General features: G+C 41.9%; 1 protein-coding gene across 1 annotated transcript; it reads left to right on the forward strand.

Annotated features, from left to right (window-relative positions):
* The first annotated feature begins 17,920 nt into the window (after positions 1-17,920).
* Positions 17,921-25,065, forward strand: ZBTB33 (zinc finger and BTB domain containing 33). Its single transcript, XM_081115223.1, has 2 exons — positions 17,921-18,087; positions 21,432-25,065. The coding sequence occupies exon 2, from the start codon at positions 21,434-21,436 to the stop codon at positions 23,450-23,452; it is 2,019 nt and encodes a 672-aa protein (XP_080971349.1). The 5' UTR covers positions 17,921-18,087; positions 21,432-21,433; the 3' UTR covers positions 23,453-25,065.
* Positions 25,066-25,077: the final 12 nt, after the last annotated feature.

The following is a 25,077-nucleotide window of genomic DNA, read 5'->3' on the forward strand; positions in this document are numbered from 1 at the left end:
AAAGGAATATATGCAGCCCTATATTCATTGCAGCATTATTTACAACTAGAGGCCCCATGCATGAAATTCGTGCACTGGGGTGTGTGTGTGTTGGGGGGGGAGGGTCCCTCAGCCCAGCCTGTGCCCTCTCGCAGTCTGGGATCCCTCTCGCAGTCCAGGACCCCTCGCTCCTTACCACCTGCCTGCTCTCTGCTCCTTACCTCTTGGCTCACTGTTCCTTAGCGCTGCCACAGAGGTGGGAGAGGCTCCTGCCACCGCTGCTGCGCTAACCAGCTGCGAACCTGGCTCCTGGCTGAACAGTGCTCCCCCTCTGGGAGCGCACTGATCACCAGGGGACAGCTCCTGTGTTAAGTGTCTGCCCCTTGGTGGTCAGTGCGTGTCATAGCGACCAGTCGTTCCACCAGTCCTTCAGCAGTTCAGTTGATTTGCATATTAGGCTTTTATTGTATAGGATTTGTGTGAGCTCTTATATGTTAGATACTAAGTATTTATCGAATATTTGCTGCAAATACATTTTTCCCAGTCTGTCTTCTAAAATCTAGGCTAATTAGCGATTTCCCCTGTAGCCACATGTATTCCTTTAGATGCCCGTTTTCTTCCTCATTGTAATTCTATGTTATTTTTATGGCTATAATTTGTTTTTTTTTTAAAAAAGAGTCTCTTATTCTTGTTGAGTTATATTTTCTTCTAGTTTGCAGCCATGGGACCATAATGGCTTCACCTCTAACTTTATTTTTTAAAATATGTATTCATTTATTTGAGTGAGAGAGAGGAAGAGAGAAACATTGAGCCCACAATCGGGGCATGTGCCCTGACAGGGAACCTAACCAGCAACCTATTGGTATACAGGACAGACATCCAGGCTCAGGCCTCAGGCTTTTTACTCGTTGTTGTTAATGCTTATAGGAGTCAAAGGTCCTTCACAGGTGGTTTAGTATGCTAATGAGTTCACAGTTTCTGAAAGGCTGAAGATTCTCATTCAGGGTTTTCACAGGACTGTGGCACCTCACAGAACCCTTACTCCTAGGAGACTGGCCTTTCAGCAGTAGTAACAGAACAGCTGACACTGAATGGCCACTTAATACAGGCCCCAGCACTCTTCTAAGTGCTTCACCTGATGACCTGGCTTGATCAACAACCCGAGGAGGCTGGCACTATTATTCCCAGCTGTCAGATGAGAAAATAAAGGCACGAGTTGTTAAGTGATTTGCCCAAGTGCAGGGCAGAGCTGGGAGGCACACGGAGTGGGGGCTGCAGGGAAACAGATGTGCACACAGATGACGCAGGGATTCCTGGCGTGAGTGACAACTGAGGCGGGACAGGACAGTGCCGGGAAGAGAGGGAAGGCAGCGGTATTGCCCCGGAGACCCAGGGAGCACATGCTGGGACCCGGCTGGGCTCCTGATCCTCAGGAGTTTCATATTGCAGAGCCATCTTGCCTGGGAATCCGGAATCCGAGTTCTCCCAGGGGCCCCCAGGACACGGAGCAGGCAGTTTCCACACCTGCCTACATTGCCAGTTAAACACTGGGGTTCATAAGCCCAGTGAGGGCACGGGGAAGATAATCACAGTGACAACAGTGAGTGCTTAGCACCTCTCAAGCACGGGGCTGTGAGCCTTATGTGCATAATCTTATGCACACCCAGTAACATTTCACTGAGGCTGGTACTATTATCATACCCATTTCATAGATGAAGAAACCGAGGTTCAGAGAGGTTACACAAGTCTAACTGGCAGAGTCTGTGTGACTCCAAAGTCACCACATCCCTCTGTTACCCCCAACCCTTGGGAGGGTGGCGTTGCTAAGTCCAGCTTTTCTCTCCCTCTTTCTCTGGGACACCCGATGATCAGCAGGGCTGAGCAGAGGAGGAGAGACGGGGCTCAGAGGGACCCAACAGGGTACCTGACCATTATTTCTCCAGAGCCCAGCAATAAAGAATCAATAAGGAAAAAGACTTACCATTTCCAGGTTGTTCTATTGTATCTTCTTTCCACTAATGGAAACTGGTATGCCATAGGCCAGCGGTTCTCAACCTGTGGGTCGCGACCCCTTTGGGGGTCGAACAACCCTTTCACAGGGCACATATATAATTACATATTGTTTTGTGATTAATCACTATGCTTTAATTATGTTCACTTTGTAACAATGAAATTGGGGGTCACCACAACATGAGGAACTGTATTAAAGGGTCGCGGCATTAGGAAGGTTGAGAACCACTGCCATAGGCGATCAGAGCCTGTGGGCCAGGAGGAGGGACCAAGAGGTTGGCCAGGCCATTCCCCTCCGCTCACTGGCCTTGCCCTTGGCGCTGGTCGACCTGTGTGTGTGGGATGATGGGGGGCAGGGCCTTGGCCTGGCGCCATTGCATGCCCAGTCACCCCCCCTGGGTTTCCCCCAGTTCCCCATTTGCCATGAGGGATTAGAGCAGGGGTGGGCAAACTTTTTGACTCGAGGGCCACAATGGGTTCTTAAACTGGACTGGAGGGCCGGAACAAAAGCATGGAGTGTTTGTGTGAACTAATATAAATTCAAAGTAAACATCATTACATAAAAGGGTATGGTTTTTTTTTTTTAGTTTTATTCATTTCAAACGGGCCGGATCCGGCCCACGGGCCTAGTTTGCCCACGGCTGGATTAGAGCCTGTAGGCCAGGGAGAGGGTCGGCTATTCCCACTCGCTCGCCGGCCCACCCCAACAGGGAATCGGCCCTCTGTGTGTGGGGGGACTGGCAGGGTGGAGGCCTTGGCCTGGCATGGCCTGTGTCCCCTGCCACCCACCCCTGGTTCCCCATTCACCATTGGGGGATGGGAGCTGCTGGCTAGGGAAGGGACTGAGAGGTGGAGTGGTCATTCTTGCTACCACACCCCAGCCGCCCGGGGCCCACTGTTCAGTCGTCGGAATGGTTGTGATGGCCCTAGGCTATTATTAGTATAGATAGCCAAGATTTGGAAGCAACCCAAGCGCCCATCAGTAGGTGGGTGGATAAAATTTGTGGTACATTTACCCTTTGCGACAACATGGATGGACCTGGAGAGTATTATGCTAAGTGAAATAACCAGTCAGATAAAGACAAGTATCACATGATTTCACTCATATGTGGAATCTAATAACAAAATGAACTAACAAACAAAATAGAAACAGACTCATTGAATGAGAATAGACTGACAGCTGTCAGATGGGAAGCGGGTTGTGAGGCTTGGTGAAAAGGTGAAGGGATTAAGCAAAAAAACAAACAAACAAAAAAAAAACACCAAAAAAACATAGACACAGAAAACAGCATGGTGATTACAAGAGGGAGGTAGAAAAGGGTATGGGGGGGGGGGCGGATAAATGGTGATAGAAGGAAACTGGACCTGGGGTGGTGAAGACACAATACAATATACAGTTGATGTAACCTGACTTGTACACCTGAAACCTATATAATTTTATTAAGCAATGCCACACCAATAAATTCAATAAAATAAAAAGGATTTTAAAAAGTCACACTAGGTATTTAAAGAATTGTTTATGGAAATATTTAGCATCAATATTTGTAACTTACTTCCAATACCTCAGCAAAAAAGCCTATATTTGAAAAAAATGTCAAAATACTAAAAATTGTTAAAATCAAGGTGATATTTATGGTATTATACTTATACGATTCTCTTTACTTTTCTGAATGTCTGGGTATCTTCCTGATGGAAAGAGAGAAAACCCTATGTGTGTTTGGGGGTATGCTTTCCAGGAGCTCAGTCTAATGGAGGAGGCAGAGGTGAAGAGATAAATAGAATCTGGAGTGATAGGGGGAAGCCTGGGGCACTCTGGGCCTACAGAGGAGTCTCAAAATCAGGCTGATTTGGAGAGGGTGGTTCAGGAATTGTTGGCCAGGCAAAGGTGACCCTTAAGCTAATGCGTTTTAACATCAGTTCTGTTACAAAAGTAATGCATGCCCATTGTTGAAATGAGTAAGCCAAGCCGCATGCAGGGAGAGACTGGCATTGCAGGCGGATGGACTCTCTGTATCAAGTAACAACATCAAGAGAAAAAACATGGAATATTGAGGAGACAGAAAGTAGTTCTCAAGCTACAGAGGATGCTCTGAGATAAAGTGAGATGGTATATGTGGCCCAGCCAGTGTGGCTCAGTGGGAACCAAGAGGTCACAGTTCAATTCCCAGTCAGGGCACTTGCACAGGTTGCAGGCTTGGTCCCTAGTGTGGGGCATGCGGTAGGCAGCCAATCAAAGATTCTCATCATTGATGTTTCTATCTCTCTCTCTCTCCCTCTCCCTCTCCCTTCCTCTCTGAAATCAATAAACCTATATTAAAAGAAAATTTAAAAATCAAAAAGAAAGAGAGGGTAATATAATTAGAGCAGATCAGTCAAGGTCTGAACTTTACCCTGAAGGCCATGCAGAGCTACTGAATGAAGCATTCAGTAGAGGACTGGCATGCTCAGTGCTTTAAGAAAGTCCAGTCTTCCAACAATGAGGAAGAAAAGTGACAATGGAGGCCAGGAAACCCAGGTAATATGAGAGGAAAGGGCAACTTTGTGTAATGTGTCCCCAAAGGACATACCCTCTGTCAATCATCAGCCAGGACTGGGCACAAAAAAAGTGGCTTTTTGATGTGTCACCCCACAGAGGTATTTTCCTTCCTTAAATCAGCTCCCAGCCTGAAGGGGGACCTTTATGTATAACCTTTTGAAAATTGCACAAAGGTTCCCACTGAGTGTGAGAATTACACAAAAGAGCTGCTCCACTGGGCTGATGCAGCCCTGTATGGCTTGGCTTGGCATCACACGCCTTGCAGCCCAACCCCAACTTGGTTCAGTGCCACGGGCCTTGTATAACTACACACAAACAATCACACTGCTTAGGTCTGAATCCAAAATGTGTGACCTTGAGGGTGGTACTTTAAGCTGCTCTGTGCCTCCCTTTCCCCATCTCTAAGATGTACCCTACAGTTACTGTGTGGATTAATTAGCAAGCATTTAGTAGGGTGTCACTAAGTGTTAAAAAACTCTTGATTATTATTATTGTTTTAAGAACCTACTTCTGAAATAAACTTTAAGAAGTAAAAGTAGTTTTGAAGTGAGGCTTTGCAGAATGATGTTGACTTTCTTACCACTGGAGTTTGTTTCAGAATCAGAGTCACTGTTGCTATTGTCAGAATACTTCTTGTGTTTTCTTTTGGATTTTTTCTTTCTCCTTTTCTTGGACCTTTCTTTTGAATGACTAGACTTCTTCTTCTTTTCTTCTACATAAAATACAAATAAAAACTAACTTCTAAAGAAGTATTTCTGAGTATCAATTTTATTATATTTGAAATACTGTCAAGGCAAAGATGATGGGTAAACTGAGTAAAAGCAAAGTTTAATGTTCAATTATTTACAAACTTATTTTAACTCCCCAATATAAAACGCTCTGCTCTGGCCAGGTGGCTCATTTGGCTGGAGCCTCATCCAGTACACATTCCCAGTCAGGGCACATACCTAAGTTTCGTGATGGATCCCAGTTTGGGGAACATACAGGTGGCAATGGATCAATGTTTCTCTTTCTCTCTCTCTCTAAAAAACAAATCAATAAAGCCCTGGCTGGTATGGCTCAATTGGTTGGGCATCATCCCTTGCACGGAGAGGTGGGCTGGTTTGATTCCCAGTCAGGCCATAAGCCTGTATTGGGGACTCTATCCCCAGTAGGGGGCGTGTGAGAGGCAGCTGATTGATGTTGCACTCTTCTCCCTTTCTCTCTCTCCAAAAATGAATAAACTATTCTTTAAAAAATACATATCAATAAGAACATATCCTCGGGTGAGGATTTTTTTTAAAGTGTTCTGAATTTTAAAAATATCTTCTGAAGTGGTGCTTTTCGTTGAATCTTTATCCTCTACTGTGTATGTTCATCAGAGCTGAATTTAAAGAAGATGGTTATAAAAATTAGAAATATAAACCATGGAATATAAAAACGTAAAATTAAAATATTTCAGTAATGACATTGACTGCCCAAGAACCTTTAAAAGCAAACATTGGAATAACTTTGTAAGAATACAGTTCAATAGTCTACCACCTTCATAATAATATAATTATTTACACTTGCATAATGCTTTAGAGCAGGGGTCCTCAAACTACGGCCCACGGGCCACATGCAAATACAAATAATGTATTTGTTCCCGTTTGGTTTTTTACTTCAAAATAAGATATGTGCAGTGTGCATAGGAATTTGTTCATAGTTTTTTTTTAAACTATAGTCCAGCCCTCCAACGGTCTGAGGGACAGTGAACTGGCCCCCTGTTTAAAAAGTTTGAGGACTCCTGCTTTAGAGTTTACAAAGTGCTATTCAAACTGACAGCAGCATGTAAGATTAATATTTTCAGAAGAAGCCTCAGAACAAATGTAGGGAACCATAAGGAAAGATTAAAGAAAGTAGATATAAGAAGAGCAAGAAGAACCTCACACAGAACAGTACAAACACATTTCATTCTGCTGTAGAAAGATCTGAAAATAAGTGATTAAAATTCTATAACAGTTTAAAAATGGTATTTTTATATCTTATAATCTTTTCCTCTGGGGATCGAATTTGGAATAACTTAGGCATCACTTGGAAAATTATTTTTTTAAAAAAAATATATTTTTATTGATTTCAAAGAGGAAGGGAAAGGGAAAAAGAGAAATATTAACGACGAGAGCCCGAAACCAGGGCATATGTCCTGCCTAGGAATTGAACCATGGGCTCCTGGTTCATGGGTTGATGCTCAACCAATGAGCCACACAGGCCAGGCTGAAAAGTTATTTTTAGGGTTCCTTCTAACTCGAATTCTATTTCAGGTTGTTATAAGGATATCTGTAAGAACAAGTTCCTGATAATAATGCTTTATTACCCTGTCACAAATTACAAAGTTTACGTGTGAAGTACATTTTCTCAACTCAACCTAAAGTAGAAACAGCAGCTTATGAATAGCACCAAAGAGAAAAGAAATAAGTAAAAAGAAGCATTAAGACTTCAGATAATATTAGATATAGGAAAGTTAAAAGTAAACAAAACCATACCAGTACATTCATTGCTAAAATACCTTTGTAATGCTAACATCTGGCATGCAGTCTACCATTGGGTTAGTTAAGAAAAAATAATTCAAAATAATATATATGTATTTTTGTTGTTAATCCTCACCTGCACATACATATTTTCCCATTGATTTTTTAGAGAGAGTGGGAGGGAATGAGAGAGAGAGAGAGAGAGAGAGAGAGAGAGAGAGAGAGATTGATGTAGAGAGATTGGTTGCCTCCCGCAAGTGACTAGGCCTAGGTACATGGCCTGGACTGGAACTGAACCCAGGACTGGGCCTTTCAGTCCATGGGCCGATGCCCTATCCACTAAGCCAAACCGGCCAGGGCTAAATGTATTATTTGCTTTAACACTGAACCCTTTTATGAATAAGAAATTAGCACTCTGGATTATAATTTAAAGAGAACAATTAGCATGGTAAAATCCACTGGCAGCATGTTTTAATTCTTAGGTATGTTTCATGTTTTTAAAACTTTAGGGATATAAAAGAATAAGTCACATGAAATAAGAAAAATGTGAGATGTACTTAAAGCTCTTAATATAAAATTTAACAATAGATTCTGGACTTAACAAGTGTTATAAAAATTTTAAAATATTTTTAAAGAAATTACTCTGATTCAGGATAGTATTAGTCAGCTAGGGCTGCCATAATAAAACACCACAGACTGGGTGGTTAAACAACAGAAATTATTTGCTTGCAGTTCTGGAGGTTAGAAGTTGAAGATTAAGGTACCATCAAGGTTGGTTTCTAGTGAGACCTCTCTTCCTGGCTTATAGGCTCTTGCCTTCTCCCTGTGACCTCCTGTGGTCTTTCCTCTGTGCACTCCTATTGGGCATGGGGGTGGGGAGGAGAGATATCTCTGGTGTCTCTTCCTTTTCTAATAAGTCCTTTCAAGTCACGGCCCATCCTTATGCCATCATTTAGCCTAATTACCTCCTTAAAGACCCTATGTTCAAATAGTCACTTTGAGGGTTAGACTTCAACATATGAATTTGGGGGTGAGGGGTTCACATTCAGTCTATAACAAGATTCTTTGGAGAAAGTCCTCATACTTCAGGAACTCTCACTTAATCTCTCAGAATATATAGGCAAGTCAATAACTCAATAACTCAATGGCTGAATTCTGTTTTATCCGTGTGTGTGCGCGCGTGCGTGAAATTCAATAGATCCAGTTAAGTCCAAGTATCTCTTCTCATTTTAAACTTTGATAAAACTTGGTATAAATGTAAACTCAACATTTAGGATTTGATGTTCTGATACCAAATGGTACAGACTATAGACAGCCTGAGAGGCTGGGCCAGAAATGAAGCCTGGAAGCCTATCAAGTGCATCCTTTCTGTCACCGGCACGACATAGCTGCCAACTGCTCATGTGACAGAAACAGTTTTACATTGGGAAATAACTGCATTTATTTACACACATTTATAAAATAAAATAAAAAAGTCTGTTTCCGTTTGGTTAAAACTTTTGTTTTCAGAAACCCAGGAATTAGTAAAAAATGAAGCACTAGAAAATAAATGGAGCTCTGAAAAAGAAGTTCCATGTAACAAAAATTAAATTCTATGAAATTCATTCAGGGTTTCCTTCCTGTTTTTTCCTTTAATTCCTTTATATTTGTCATTTTTTTGTTTTAATTTTTGCAGTTACTCATAAACTGAAAACAAACAACAGGGTCTCAATTTCCCAAAGTTTAGCTATGTCTCTATTTGTGTTTTTTAAATCTTTACCAAGTAAATATATGTGGTTTCATTGTTTGAATAAATTTATTTTTACTTCTTTATTCAGGGAAAAAGATAGAACTGTGCAAGGTTGGAATGCAATGTCTCCCACTTCAAGAAGCAGGCAATCTCCTCCCCCACATCTCTATTCCCCTTGTCTCCTGCAGTCTGCTCTGCAAATGGGCTCCTTGGCCTAGTGCTCTGGTCCCTGCCACCTGTGATTACGCATTGCTTGAGGCCCTAAGGAAGCATCCTGGTGGCCAGCTCACCAAAGCCAACGCAGGGGCTCCCATCCTTAGTGGCCACCACCAGGCACAAGATTTCTAGAGGCACTAGGCTCTTTTGAGGGCCCTCACCCCTCCTCCTTTATCCCCTCTCCCCCTCCCCACCTCACCCCATAGACTAGGCAGGCTTCAGCAAATAGAAACTATTGGGTTGCCGAACCGGTTTGGCTCGGTGGATAGAGCGTCGGCCTGCGGACTAAAGGGTCCCAGGTTCGATTCCGGTCAAGGGCATGTACCTTGGTTGCGGGCACATCCCTACTCGGGGGCGTGCAGGAGGCAGCTGATCGATGTTTCTCTCTCATCGATGTTTCTAATTCTCTATCTCTCTCCCTTCCTCTCTGTAAAAAATCAATAAAATATATTAAAAAAAAAAACGAAAAAAACCCACAAAAAAACAATTGGGTTCTTTTTTTGTCAAAACAGCGAAACACCAAAAAGGTGTTGAGGGAGGCCTGCTCTTTAATATCCAAGCCACAGGAGAGCTTTCCTGACACCCTGTAACCACAACCTCTTGCCTTTTACCAAGTGGAAAATAAACAAAAAGCAGCCGGAAAAAGAAAAGAAACAAAAAGAGAAGTAGACAATCTAAAAGTAAACATAAGTAAACATGCAAATAATAGTTCTTCTAATATATGAGTGTAGGGGCCAATGGAGCCTGCCAGACTGTAAAGACACACAGTCCTTAAGGTGTAAAGCATCAAATTAAGGCCCACTACTATGTGCTGCCTAGAATTCTGGGGAAACCAGTAGGGCATCCAATGGCCTAATGACAAATTTCCCTCCCCACTTTGCTCCTGCCTATAGGTCCCCTAGCCAAACAACCCTCTTTATCAAAAGATACAGTTCCAGATATGCCTGGGTAGTGAATCTGAGTACCCTGCCAGTCTGTGGATCTCATTTGTCCAGTGTCAAGCATCCTGTGTTCAGCCTCCCCATAACTCTAAGGAGGACATCCATTCCTCTCTCACCAACAGGGTGAGTAGGAGACCATTAAAATGGTCCCTGCTGCTAACTGGTTTCATCTGTACCCTTAAGATAAATTATCTTCTACATGCACAAATGCCAATTTCATCTACGCTGTTCTTACCTCTTTTGGTTAAGATTCTAAAATAAGAAGCTATTTTGCCCTGGCTGCCAGTGTGGCTCAGTTGGTTGGAGTGTCGTCCTGTACACTGAAAAATTTTGGGTTCAATTCCCAGTCACATCGATGTTTCTTTCTCTCTCCCTTTCCCTCTCTAAAAAAAATAAAAATAAATCAGTAAGTTTATCTTCAGGTGAGGATTTAAAGAAAAAGAAGCGGTTTTGTTTTTGATTGACAGACTGGGGGCACCTTTTTGAAACATTTAACTTGGAGAGGTAGGTCTCCACTATAACTCAGAGGACTGTTTTTACATTTCTACTCCCAGGCATGAAATCATAATAGCTAACATGGAATGTGTATTATGTTCCAGGTATTAAATCATCACAACACTACAAATGTTAGTATTATTTTTATCCCTTTTTTATAAGAAATGAGTTTAAGGAACTTACCCAATGTTTTGACTTTGTTAAATTAGCATTTGTTAAGTGGATGGTGAGCCAAAGTTCAACAACAGACCACAAGTGTAATTGAAATAGAGTAGTTTATTACTCACAGGTCTGGAAGGACATACACAGCATGCCTGGACAGTCCACATAGGGAGGTCAAGACAGAACACAAATAACGACGACAGGACCTGGGGCACATGCCTTTATTAAGGTCTGTGGGTGGAGTACTTTAGGGTTCCTGGGCTAGGTCCAGATCAGTCCATTTAAAACAAAAGAGTGAGGTTTTGCTAAACCCCAGGGTGTCTTATCTAAGATGCCATATAGCACACAGATGCTAGGAGGCAGGGGAGACTGTTGATCACAAGGGCTGCTGGGGAAGTCATATCAGGAACGTACATTTGCTTGTGACTGTGTGCTGCTACGTAGGGCATTTGCTTGCATGAGGGGGATAGTGCCGATTTAGGGTCCCTGAAAGCCACTTGGCTGAACAAAATGGATGCTGAGGCAGTAATATCATGGAATAACTTAGCTCAGTGGTTCTCAACCTTGGCTGCACATTAGAATCACCTGGGAATCTTTTTAAAATCCTGATTTCTGGGCCTCATCCTCTGGAAATTCTGTTTCTTTGCTACTAATGTTGTGGCCCCACTCCATAACAAAGAAACAGAATTTCCAGAGGATGAGGCCCAGAAATCAGGATTTTAAAAAGATTCCCAGGTGATCCTAATGTGCAGCCAAGGTTGAGAACCACTGGATTAGCTAAACTCTCCCCGCACAGGTATTAAGTGGCAAAGCAGGGCTTCAAACTCAGGCAGTCATAATCCTTCGACTATACTCCTTCTCACTGTGCTTTATTACATCTCACTGCTGGAAGAAAACACACACCATCAAGACATGTCCCAGCTGTTGTAATTTCAACCTACCCCTCAATGCCTGGAATGTTTTTAAATTTCTCATTTTTTAAAACACATTCAAGGCACTTAGTATGCTACCTGACACGTTCAGTAAACATTAGAAATGAATACTTACACAGAAATAATTGTAACTCTTTCCTTCTCCTTCTTAAACTAATTTTCCACTCCAATACCCAGTTTCAATAGAGGAAAACTGATCTCACCCTCCCCTCATTCCTCGAGGTCAAGATAGAGACCACTTAACAAGACCCTTTTCAAGGGAGATTCCTCTGCAATTTAGCACATCACTTTTCCCACATTGAGCTAATCATGGCTTGGAGGAAGGTTTTTCTACTTTCCAATTTCAACCCTTAACTTCAATCCTTCCCAACACCCTACAAAGATTTTCCACTTACACATCCTGTTATCAATATATATTGGACAAGCAATGCTTGAGCTCTTATTAAGTGACTAGAGTCCCTTCCCCTGGCTGCCAACACTGGCTTCCCTGCGGCCGCTGGCAGGGAGGCAGGGACCCAGGACCTGGGCTTCCCTCGCAGCCCTGGCTTTTTCTGTAAGGTTGTCTGGAAGAACGTCCAGTCTAATTAGCATATTATGCTTTTATTATTATAGATAAGAACAGCGAATTCTGTGATGAATAACTCACATAACTCCTCCTTCCCACTCAGTATGGTGGAAAACAGAAATTTGTTCAAATAACACAAAGCACATAAATGCTATACATAGGTCTGGGAGCCTTGGCCATATTAGCTACAAGACCAGAGGTGGAAGGGGGTGGGCGTGTGAAGGGAGCTCAGGGCACTGTCTGAAGGGGCCCGAGGATGAGTGAGAATTAAGGGAGAAAAAGGCCAAAAAGGGGGCTACCATGGGTAGACTGAAGAAAAAATGAAAATAGGCGCAAGGAAGGTAGAAGGAAGCAAAATGCAAATGGTCAAAAGCAGGGTGAAAGATGGAGACTCAGAAAGCAGGGGTGCGCTCCTCAGATCAAAAGCGCGCAGTTCCCACCCACTCCTCCCTGCCCGTGTCCAGCAGCGTAAGTCAGGGCTTGTTGCCCGTGACAGGCAGCCAAGGAGGCAAAAGCGACCCGGCGCCTAGCTCCGCTCTCGAGAACCGTACCTTGAGCTGGAGCAGTGGGGCGAGTTTCCGGGACCTTGGCGGAGGCCACCCAGCTGATGCCCAAGACTACTCGGATCCCCTGACCGAGAGCTGGGCCCCCCCACCCCCACCCCCACCCCCACCCCCACTCCCCGAACGCGCCGCCTAGCTGCGCCCCAGGCTCTAGGAACTGCAAGGCTTCCCCTTGGAGCCCGAGGCCTGCCTTCCGCCCCGCACAGGCTCGAGCGCCAAGCACCAGCGCCATCCTTGTTGCAAAATAGGTACCACTTTACAGAGCCTAGGAACCCGCCTAACTGCCAGACCGCGCCACTGCGCAACCTCCCAAAGCTGGGAGACCTTGGAAACCTTCCGGGTACATCCGCAAAACCCTTCCCCAGGCTTACGTGGCCTGCGGCGGACGTGAAAGGAGTGTGGGTAATCGTGTGAACAAGACTCCGTTACAATTGGTTCCGGGCATCCTTGTGGTTCCCCATGGGTCCCCTGACAGGTCCAGATTGGACCAGAGACCATGTCTTTCTCAGCCTTGTACTGGAAGTAACTAAAGGGAAGAATGACAGGCCACATGATATATTTCAGAGTGGTCCTATCAACAATAGAGTCAATTCTGTTTGTGTTTCAAGTGCTTTCTGTGCGTTACATATTCTATACTATTGCGTACTAACTGTGTTTCATATATGTGTATGTATATATATGTATGTATAAATAATAGATGTATAAATAATATAATAAGTGTAAATAAAATATGTGTGTACATATATACATATAGAAAGAATAAGGGTGGGACAAAAATAGGTTTACAGTTTGTATAGAAAATAACAATAATAAGTGATAATATAAGAATAAACTTTCACGTACTCGCAGCTGTAAACCTACTTTTGCCCCACCCTATACATAGGAATGGCTAAAATATAATTAGGTAGTTATAGGCAGATTTTCAACTGCCTGGAAGGTCGGTGCCCCTAACCACCACCCCCACATTGTTCAAGGGTCAACTGTACATATTTTTAAGTCTACCTGGAATTAAAAGAAAAATCTAAATGGGATAAGAAGAAAATGCACAAAGTATTCAAACTATTTCCTAAGCAGCTGACAGTGTGTTTTATTGTCAGATTTAGCAAAAGGAAATAATGCAGTAAGTAGGTCCACTTACATTTGAATTTCAGATACACAACAAATAATGTTTTAGTACAAGTATGTCCCATAAATAATAATACAAATGGTATTTGCATGGCTCTTTCCCTTAGTTTATTCCATTCTCTGCTCATACATCATCTTTTCAGAGAGGCGGTCCCTGACCACACTATCTGCAATGGCACCCTCATCATTCTCTGTCCCTTTACACTGTTTAATTTTCTTCAAACACTAATTCCTGTCTGATGTTATATATTTAGGTAATATATACACATATGTTTAGTGTATGTCTCTCCCCTTTTTAAAAAAATATATTTGTATTGATTTCAGATAGGAAAGAAGAGGAGAGAGACACACACAGAAACATCAATGATGTGAGAGAATCAATGATTGGCTGCCTCCCTTCAGAGTCTGAGTTTCATGGACTGAGACTTCATTTTGATGATGACTGTATCCACAGTGCCTACAACATTGCCGGGCACAAAGTAGGTACTAAATTATATGTATTTAATGAACAAATGAATGGATTTTTGTGTCAGTCAGTGTTAATAGTAATTTCATTCTGTCACATATTCATAATCAACCTTGCTGTTTGGTCTTAGTCCTCCATTTAAATAGATTGGCCCACTGCAAAATGTCCATTCTTAATCCTTTCTTTTGATTCATTTCTTATTTGATTTCATATTGTCAAATAATTTTTATAACGAACTCATGGGTATTATAGTCCCTCATTTTCTCTATATTTGAAATATGAAACTGTTACAGAATAGTAAGAAGCTAGGAAAATTCCAGGACAAACGGAACAGGGAAACTGAGACATAAACAGCAGTTTGTGGCCACCTAGTAAATTCTATCTTCCCTAAGTGGTCTGCTCTGCTTACCTACAAAAGTTCATTCCCTAACCATTGGATCCCCTTTAATTACAAATAATTTTTAATTTTAGTTTAGTTTTTGCTGAGATAGGGGTGAGTGACATGGACAGAAGGGAAGAGAAGCTTCCTGTGCTTTGAATTAACAGATTTTCATCATACTTCATTTAAGGTTCCACACTTTTAAGGTCTTTTCGTGAAAGAAACCAAAAGGCAAGGCAATCCTGGGGGCAGCTGTAGTGCTGATCATACTGGTGCAAAAGAAGTTGTATTGAGTGTGTCTTCCAATTGAAATCTGAGTGGTAACCAAAACCCATTTGATATCAAGTGTGGCAGTTACTGCCATTGTGATCTGTATTTCAAAGTTAAGTCCTTTTAGTTTTAGTCAATTTAGCTACTTAAAGGTAAACAGATCCTAAACTTTCAAGATGTACTTTGTTCTAATACCATATGATTTGATTTATATGTGGTATCTAAAGAACAAAATAAATGAACAAACAAAATAGAAACAGACTTATTGACAAAGGACAGACTGATGGTTGCCAGAGTGGAGGCGGGTTGGAGGACTGGGTGAAAGAGGTGAAGGGATTAAGAAGTACAAATTGGTCCTGACCGGTTTGGCTCAGTCGATAGACTGAAGGGTCCCAGGTTTGATTCTCGTCAAGGGCATGTACCTTGGTTGCGGGCACATCCCCAGTAAGGAGTGTGCAGAAGGCAGCTGAATCGATGTTTCTCTCTCATTGATGTTTCTAACTCTCTATCCCTCTCCTTCTTCCTTCCTCTCTGTAAAAAACATCAATAAAAAATATATTTTTAAAAAGAAGTACAAATTGGCAGTTACAAATTAGTCATGAAAATATAACTTATAGCATAGGGAATATAGTCAATAATATTGCCATAACTATATATGCCAGGTTGGTACTAAAAATATTGGGGGAAACACTTCGTAAAGTATATGATTGTCTAATCACTATGCTGTACACCTGAAACCAATACAAAATAATATTGAGTGTAAACTGTAATTGAAAAAATAAAATTTAAAGTTCTTAAAAAAGATGTACTTTGTCCTATTTTCTAATATTTTTTGCTACTAAATTTTGAGGGAGAATGACTCAAAAATGGTCATTAATCTGCTAACTAATTTTGTTAAGTACTCAGTTGCCAGGCAAATACTACCATCTGTTTTAGTTTCTTTTATAACAACACACTCCTACTTCCCATGAAATGTATTTATATTAAACAGTGAAACTTTCATAATTTTAAATCCTAGTTTAACAAAACCAGTCTATATATATATAAAAGGCTAATATGCTAACTGTCCGACCGTTTGACCATTTGACCGCTAGCTATAATGCACACTGACCACCAGGGGCAGACACTCAATGCACAGGCATGGAAACATGGAACAGACTGATGAATCTCAGAGGGAAGGGGTGAGAGGGGAGGGCAGGAAGAAATTAACCAAAGATCTTACATGCATACTAGAGGCCCGGTGCACAGATTTGTGCACCAGTGGGGTCCCTCAGCCTGGCCTGTGCCCTCTCACAATCCAGGATCCCTCGGGGGATGTCGGACTGCTGGTTTCAGCCCGATCACCACAGGCCAGGCTGAGAGACCCTACCAGTGCATGAATCCGTGCACCAGGCCTCTAGTGATGTAATAAGTCTCACATAGTTTGTTTTCCCACAATATAACATCTTGGAGAAGTAATCAAGTAATTTCATGTGACTTTCTTATTTCCATGTGAAAATACAACTGTATCACACTATTTTAATGCTTTACTATGTGGCTTTACTTTATTGAAGAGAATATAGAATAGATTGGGGATGGATAGATGGGGATATCCTTATCTGATTTAATGTTGAAGAAAATTAGATATAGTTAGATCTGTTTTATCCTGATGAATATTTTCAGTAATGTTTGTTGGAAAGAAGCACAGAGATTCTGACTGAAAGGTAAATAGGTGCAAATTCAAGTTTTTGGAAACAGATGCAATACTATCCTATACATATTTTTTTTTTTAAAGAAAATTATACCCATGAGTCCTTTCATTGTTAAAGAAAAAAACCTACTATTTTGGCTCCTTAGTTGAATATGATCATTAACCAACCTAAAGGGAAATATTTTGCTCTCCAAACACCAGTCCTGTTGCTTCATTCATCATGGTACTCAGTTGGAAGTGTATTATGAGAGGATTTAAAAAAAATTACCACAACTATCCATAGCCAGTTTGGCTCAGTGGATAGAGCATCACCTGCTGACTGAAGGGTCCCCCCTGGGTTCGACTCCAGTCAAGGGCATGTATCTTGGTTGCAGGCTCCTCCCTGGCCCAGGGCCCTGGTCGAGGTGTGTGCAGGAGGCAACCAACCAACTGATGTATCGCTCTCACATCAATGTTTCTCTCTCTGTCTCTCCCCCTCCCACTCTCTTTAAAAACCAATGGAAAAATATCCTCAGGTGAGGATTTAAAAAAATTACCACAACTCATTCATTCATTAAACAATTACTGAACACCTACTATGCAACTGACACTAAAGCCCTCTGAGTAGGAAATGCTATGTAAATAAAAATAATAAATAATGCAAGTGTTAATATTATTCATCATTCAAGGTACAGCTCAAATGTTAGCATTCAATATACTATTCCCTTCTCTGTATTCTATACCTTGTACAAACACTTTGGCCCATGTTCAGGTATCTATCTACTGAGCTCTTTGAAAAGGTAGAGACTTGGCTTATTCATGTTTGCATTCTACAGAACCTAGCATAAGATTTGGTACAGATCAAACAAGGTGGTCAGTAAACGACAGTTGGAATGTTACTGTAATGTAGTTATTATCCTACAACTTGAATTATCATAAGTTGATGAAATCTATTTGATTTTATTTATTCAGATTATATTTCAAGGTGGTTTATCATCTAAGAAACAGGCTAATAGAGCAGTTCCAAACTTGCTGAAGAAATGAAACCCGGATAGCCTCTCAAAGTTTTTACGCCTTAGATGCTTAAACTGAATTTAGATGAAAGCGTCTAGCTTCCCTTGCATCCCTAAGGCTCCTCATGACTACATTACCCTATCTTTCCCTTTCCTTTTTCCCACCCTTTCGCCCTCCGGAAAGGGCTGAACGTTCCAAGGGCTTCCCAGGCTTCCTCTGCCCCCTTACGGAAGGAGCCGAAGACTGAGAGAGAGGCGCCAGAGCGGCCCGCCTGCAGCCGGGGCCGTTCCGGAAAGACCCGAGTGCACTCGGAGTTGGAAGGCGCCTTCGACTCCAGCGCTTCGCCCACGCGCTGTGCCCTCTGTCGGCGGACGTGGGGCAGCGGTTGCAGCGGTGGCGGCAGGAGGCGGCAGCCGCGTCGACGTCGCCCTAGACTGGAGCGACGTTTAAAGAAGGAGCCGAATCGCCGTGGAGTCCGGCCTCTTGTTGTTGGAGGACTCCCACCATTCGGCGCGGCCTGAGGAGGAGAAGCGGCGACGCGGAAAAGCAGGTAAAGAGGCGGCCCGGCTCGGGAGCAGCGAGGGCCGCGCTGCTTCCTCTGTCCCCGGCCGCGCCTGCGTCTGCTTCCTCCTCACTTGAACCAGGAAGCGGCCGAGTTGGAGGCTTCGTTCCTCCGGTCCTTCTTTGTGTGGGCCCGGGAGTGAAGGAGGGGGCGACCCGGGAAGGCCGCGGCGCGGTCCCCTTCGCCGTCAGGGGCCCGGGGGCTGCGGGTGCCCTGGGTAGGCCCGGAGCGTGGGAAGCCTTCCACGGAGGCCCACTTGGCGTTTCCCTTGCACTATAACCTGCCTTTTTGTGCCTCTTTTTCTGCTCCTTGTCCCTACTTTGTTTTAGAGCCTTTCTGCCGGGCCCATCCTCCCCTTCTGTCCTCCTCCGGGGCATAACAATGCCGCCTGCTCGGCCTTATCCCCTCCCAGCACCCCCACCTTCCTCTTCGCCACCTTCTACTTTCCCCAGCTAGCCTTATTACCCCCGCTTTCACTGTGCTGCTCCTACCTCTGCCTGTGTTTGAGAGACGCTGCCCTTTTGCGTGAAAGGGGGTTAAAAACCTTGGTTGCAGCTGGCCGGGTGCAAATGGAGAAGGGGGGGGTGGGGTGGAGGAAGGAAGATGGGGTTCAGCTGCTGTTGGGAGCCGCGTGTCGGTTTGTTTCACTCCCTTGCAGCGGATGTCGTTTTTCGCTTTTCCACCATCGCTTGCCCCTCCCCCGCACCCCCCAGTCAAGGATTTCTCTCCCAGTGGTGCAGAATGGCTTTTCCACAGTCAGGTCACAAATCAGACCAGTTTGTGCTGTTCCTGGGCCCACCCTAACGGGGAGGAGGGGAAACCTAAACAAAATGAAACCAAGTCCCAGTGTCATCGGAACATGTCCACTTCACGCATTCCTCCATTGGAAAAAAAGAACATTTGCAAATGACAAAAATTGTGAGATCCTATTCAGAAAACCCATCTATCCACTGAAAAGTGACTTCTTTCCAAATCCCCATATTTCTGAAGCCCTGGTTGCTGGCTCGCTGTCCAAAGGTCACCCTTTCTGATGAATGCCTAACCTGGAATTCCTTGGTACTGTTAACAAGCAATGCCTTGTTACTGATGATGATTTAAGTCATTGATCTCTAGACTCTTCACTTTTTAAAAGCTATAATTTTGAAATATTGAGAAGGTATTTGAAATGCTTCTGCCTTCGATGTGTCCAGGGTGTCCCAAAAAATGTATACACATTTTAACAGCTGCTAGCTCAATTTTGAAAATGAAATGCATTTTAATAAACACTGCCTTTATAATTATTCAAAGTGTGTGTATACATTTTTTGGGACATCCTATATATACCTTAAGCACTGCAACAATGGTACTATTTTGGTAATTCTAAAGGGAAATATTAGCAATAAAAGTATTTCTTTACCAAAAGTACTTATCAGCTAATTTATACTAGAGGCCCGATGCACAAAATTCATGCAAGAATAGGCCTTCCATCCCCCGGCTGCCCTCGTAGCCCCGGCTTCATCCAAAAGGTCGTCAGGAAGGATGTCCGATCTAATTAGCATATTATGCTTTTGTAATTATAGATACTAGAGGCCTGATGCACGAGATTCGTGCACTGGATGGGGGGCCCTCAGCCCTGCCTGCATCTTCTTGCAGTCCAGGAGCCCTTGGGGGATGTCCGACTGGCATGGAGGCAGGAGAGGCTCCTGCCACCACCGCTTTGCTTGCCAGCCTTGAGCCGGCTTCTGGCTGAGCAGTGCTCCCCCTGTGGAAGAGCATTGAGCATCTGCCCCCTGGTGGTCAGTGCGCATCATAGCAACCGGTTGTTCCACTATTTGGTCGATTTGCATATTAGCCTTTTATTATATAGGAGGACTAGAGGCTTAGGTGGGTTCCAGCTGGCCCGCCCTGATCGGGGCTGGTCAGGGGGAGGGGCCACGGGAGGTTGGCCGGCCAGCCCTGCCCCCATTCATGGGGGGGGGGCAATCAAGGATGGGGTTGGCTGGGGGGGAGGGGCCGTGGGAGGGGCCGTGGGAGGTTGGCTGGCCTGCCCCACCCCTGATCAGGCTGGTTGGCCAGCCACAGTGCACAACATAGTGACTGGTCATTCCAGTCGTTCTGGTCATTTGGCTTTTATATATATAGTTTTATTATATAGGATAGGATAGGGTGTCCCTGAAATATGTATATATAATTTAACAGCTGATAGCTCAATTTTGGAAATGAAATGTATTTTAATAAATATTGCCTTTATAATTATTCAAAGTGTGTATATACATTTTGGGGGGACACCCTATGTATTTTAACAACTCAGGATCATTGTGACTGGGAATATCTATTAAGAAGTGCAAAAATGTTATTTACTGACATCCTCCCATTTTTTCTAGAGCAATATCTGCACTGTTCCAATAAGCTTATTTTCATTTTCACTAATTCATTTGATGCGAGAATGTTCTCATACCAATGCACATAGTTCTTTACTAACAAAATGTTTTCGTGCAAATAGGCATTAAGAAATGGTAAACTTTTCTTTTCCTTTATCTTACTTTTTATGGTAGCATCTGTTGACTTCATTTGGCACTCTTTAATATTCCACCTCTGGAGATTGTAAGAGAGGTGAGGGGAAGGAGGAAGGGAATGAAGAAAGGAAAGGATAAGAAAGGTGTTTACTGGTTTATCCTAACTGAGGCATCACAATTTAAATAAGAATAGAAGAATAATGGGACATTTAGAGGAAATAATTGTCAGTGCTTGTAAATGCTGATTTAGTGATTGGCTGCAGGGAGTATTTTTTTAATATGTTCTTAAAGATAAGTTAAAATTTAGGAAGAGTATATATTTCATACTCATTTTTGTATACATCACGCATAGCAAACTTGTGGCCAGCGGGCCACAAACTTTTCTGACATTTAAATCATTCATTTACAGGTGAAATAACTTTTGTGTTCATGATGAAGATTTTTCTTTAAAAAGTTTTAAGACAGCTAAAACTTAATTCTTAACTCTTCTTGAGGAGAAAACAAAATTGGAACTAAGAAAATTAATTCTAATATTTAAAAATTGCTTAGTGGTGATGCATGTATTTGAGATGCAAAGGAAGAGATTACTGTTCACATCTGTAGATCAGTTTAAAACTTGCTTGTCTCTTCTCAGGGGGAAGTCATGAGATTTGACACATGGTCCAAAACCCAACCCATATGAACAATTTATATAAAAGCCAAAAAGTTATGCCAAACTTCAGTTAAAACTTGAACAAATTATTTGATGATGCTGTAGCTAAAATTCTGAATAGTAAAATACTTTTGCTTTTCTTTCCTAATATTCTTTCACCCGTACCTTCTCCCTTTCTCTAATAGGCATGGAGAGTAGAAAACTGATTTCTGCTACAGACATTCAATACTCTGGCAGTCTGCTGAACTCCTTGAATGAGCAACGTGGCCATGGACTCTTCTGTGATGTTACCGTTATTGTGGAAGATCGAAAATTCCGGGCCCACAGGAATATTCTTTCTGCTTCTAGTACTTACTTCCATCAGCTCTTCTCAGTTGCTGGGCAAGTTGTTGAACTAAGCTTTATAAGAGCAGAGATCTTTGCAGAAATTCTCAATTATATCTATAGTTCTAAAATTGTTCGTGTTAGATCAGATTTACTGGATGAGTTAATTAAATCAGGGCAGTTGTTAGGAGTTAAGTTTATAGCAGAGCTTGGTGTCCCATTGTCACAGGTTAAAAGCATCTCACGTACAGCTCAGGATGGTAATTCAGAAACCTTACCTCCTGGTTCTAGTGACAAGAACCTTGAAGTACAAAAATCAAAAGACGAAACCCAAGATAATGGGGCAACTATAATGCCTATTATAACAGAGTCTTTTTCCTTATCTGCTGAAGATTATGAGACAAAAAAGATTATTGTTACTGATTCAGATGATGATGATGACGACGTTATTTTCTGCTCTGAGATTCTGCCTGCAAAGGAGACTTTGCCAAGTACCAGTGCAGTGGCACAGGCCCAGCCTAACTCAGGCTCTGTTGCTATTTCAGATGCTGCACCTTGTGCTAGCAATAACTCCCCCCCTTTAACAAATAACACACCTCCTCAGAAACTTCCTACTCCTGTGAACCAGGCAACTCTGAGCCAGACACAAGGAAGTGAAAAAGTGCTGGTATCTTCTGCCCAGACACATCTGACTCCTAACATCATTTTGTTAAATCAGGCACCACATACTACGCCACCAAATGTCAGTCCTTCACTTCCAAATCATATGTCTCCTTCAATCAATTTACTTGTGCAGAATCAGCAGACACCGAACAGTACTGTTTTGAAAGGAAACAAGGCCAATGACGACGAGGAGGAGGAAATTATAGATGATGATGACGACACTATTAGCTCCAGTCCAGATTCGGCTGTCAGTAATACATCTTTGGTCCCACAGGCTGATACTCCCAAAAATGCCACTTTTGATGGATCACTGGTACAGAAGATGCAGATCCCTACACTTCTGCAAGAGCCACTTTCCAATTCTTTAAAAGTTTCAGATATAATTACTAGAAACACTAATGATCCAGGTTTAGAATCAAAACATCTAATGGAGGGTCAGAAGATCATTACTTTAGATACAGCAACTGAAATTGAAGGCTTGTCAACTGGTTGCAAGGTTTATGCAAATATTGGTGAAGATACTTATGACATAGTGATCCCTGTCAAAGATGACCCTGACGAAGGGGAGGCCAGACTTGAGAATGAGATACCAAAAACAATTAGCAGTGAGCCAGCCAACAAACGAATGAAAGTAAAACATGATGATCACTATGAGTTAATAGTAGATGGAAGGGTCTATTATATCTGTATTGTATGCAAAAGGTCATATGTCTGTCTGACAAGCTTGCGGAGACATTTTAACATTCATTCTTGGGAAAAGAAGTATCCTTGCCGTTACTGTGAGAAGGTATTTCCTCTTGCAGAATATCGCACAAAGCATGAAATTCATCACACAGGAGAGCGAAGATATCAATGTTTGGCTTGTGGCAAATCTTTCATCAACTATCAATTTATGTCTTCACACATAAAGTCAGTTCATAGTCAAGATCCTTCTGGAGACTCAAAGCTTTATCGTTTACATCCATGCAGGTCTTTACAGATCAGACAATACGCATACCTTTCTGATAGGTCAGGCACTGTGCCTGTAATGAAGGATGATGGTATTGGGTATAAGGTTGATGCTGGGAAAGAACCTCCAGTAGGGACCACATCCACTCCGCAGAACAAGCCAATGACCTGGGAAGATATTTTTATTCAGCAGGAAAATGATTCAATTTTTAAACAGAATGTAACAGATGGCAGTACTGAGTTTGAATTTATAATACCAGAATCTTACTGAACTCCTTTGAAATATCAAAGTTTTGGTTTGGATTAAGGGGTAGGGCTTTCAGAAGACCTATAAAACAAATTAAGAAATTTTATGTGACACGTCATCTGAAGGTAGTTTAGTTGAATTATTTGTTGATAATTTTTAGAAGCAAATTATTCTGAAAGTTTGTAGAGATTGAGAAGTCCCACCCCCAAGTATCTGTTTATATAGATAGCTGTCAGCTCATTTAAAAGGGGCAAATAAAGCTTGGAGAGATAGTTTCCAGAATAGAATTCGAAGAGTCTGAATGTTTTTTGAAAATAACTGGAGTTATTAGCATACCCTAGTATATCTTAAACTTTCCCCTTCTATGTTAGCACTTTACTGCTCAATTCTCAATTTTCTTAATATTGAGACTATAAATGTGTGTTGTGTTTGTATATGGCATAAAAAGTAAACAAGAACTTCCGAAGTTGTTCTGGAAATTTTTGAAACAAGATTCCGTGTGGTTGTGTGTTCTGCTAGTCCAAATGGATAGCAACCTCCTGCCTCCTTCCATGAAAATGGCCATGCAGTCAAGTCTCATCAGAAGAATTAGTTTAGCTCATTAGATTTAAATCTTGCTTTTATTGCCATAGTGTGGAAAATACTTTGGTGGCTGGGACTAGTGTATATATATCTTTGCTATGTGGTCTCTGTGGTAAAAAATACTAATCTCGGTAATGCAGACTGGAGGAGATGAAAAGTTCTGTTGCATTATTTTTTGAATTTTTGCTCTTACATGTTAGAAGCAGAGTGGGAGTGATTGGATATTGCCTTTTTGTTCATTATGGTTAAAAATAGTCCCATGAAAATTTTCAAATTTTGAATCTGTAAGCCACCAAAATAAATCTTTAATTCTGTATAAATCTTTATACATGATACGTTCCAGAAATGAGACTCCTACATATTTTGGGTAGGAGGCTACTGGCATATATTTTTCAATGTTCATATTACTTAGAATCTCTAATAGGAAGTTTTCATTTGAAATAGCTGAATCAGTAATCTAGTACTTTCTTATCAGCAGGACCTTTTAGGTTTTTACCCTTTCGAAAATAAGCTCCATTCCATCTACAAATTGTTGCAATGTTATAGCAATCAGACACTATATGTGGAATGTAATATAGGCCTGTTGATCCCCATTTATCTTGAGACCAGTAAATACCACCTTTCTTCCTTTATAAATGACACATATTTAAACATTTAGAAAATAAAGTCAAAACTTATTGAAGTGCTAGAATTAAAAGGAAGCAGGTTGGAAAATATAGCCTAGCATTTATAACAAGATTAACTTGTTGAACTTCTTCTGTAAGTGACTTTGCAAAGAAAAAATTTTAATAGATACTGAAAAAGATTGTTGTGCATAGTTATTAGTCATGTGTAACTTTGCTTAAGTATTTCTTAATTCAACATAGATATTTTCTTTCTCCTTAACAATGTATTTTTAAAAATAGTCTATTTCTTGACTTCAAACTTAAAGCTTTAATCGTAATTTCTCATGTATACATCATTCTTCCGATGGTAAACTAGATTTGAAGATAATGGTTTCAGTGTTTCTAAAGTTGGTAGCTGAGGGTATCAGGCATCAGTATTTGCAATAATACAAGGAGAAAGAA

Source organism: Myotis nattereri (genome assembly GCF_964212035.1).
Source record: "Myotis nattereri genome assembly, chromosome: X".
NCBI classification, from domain to species: Eukaryota; Metazoa; Chordata; class Mammalia; order Chiroptera; family Vespertilionidae; genus Myotis; species Myotis nattereri.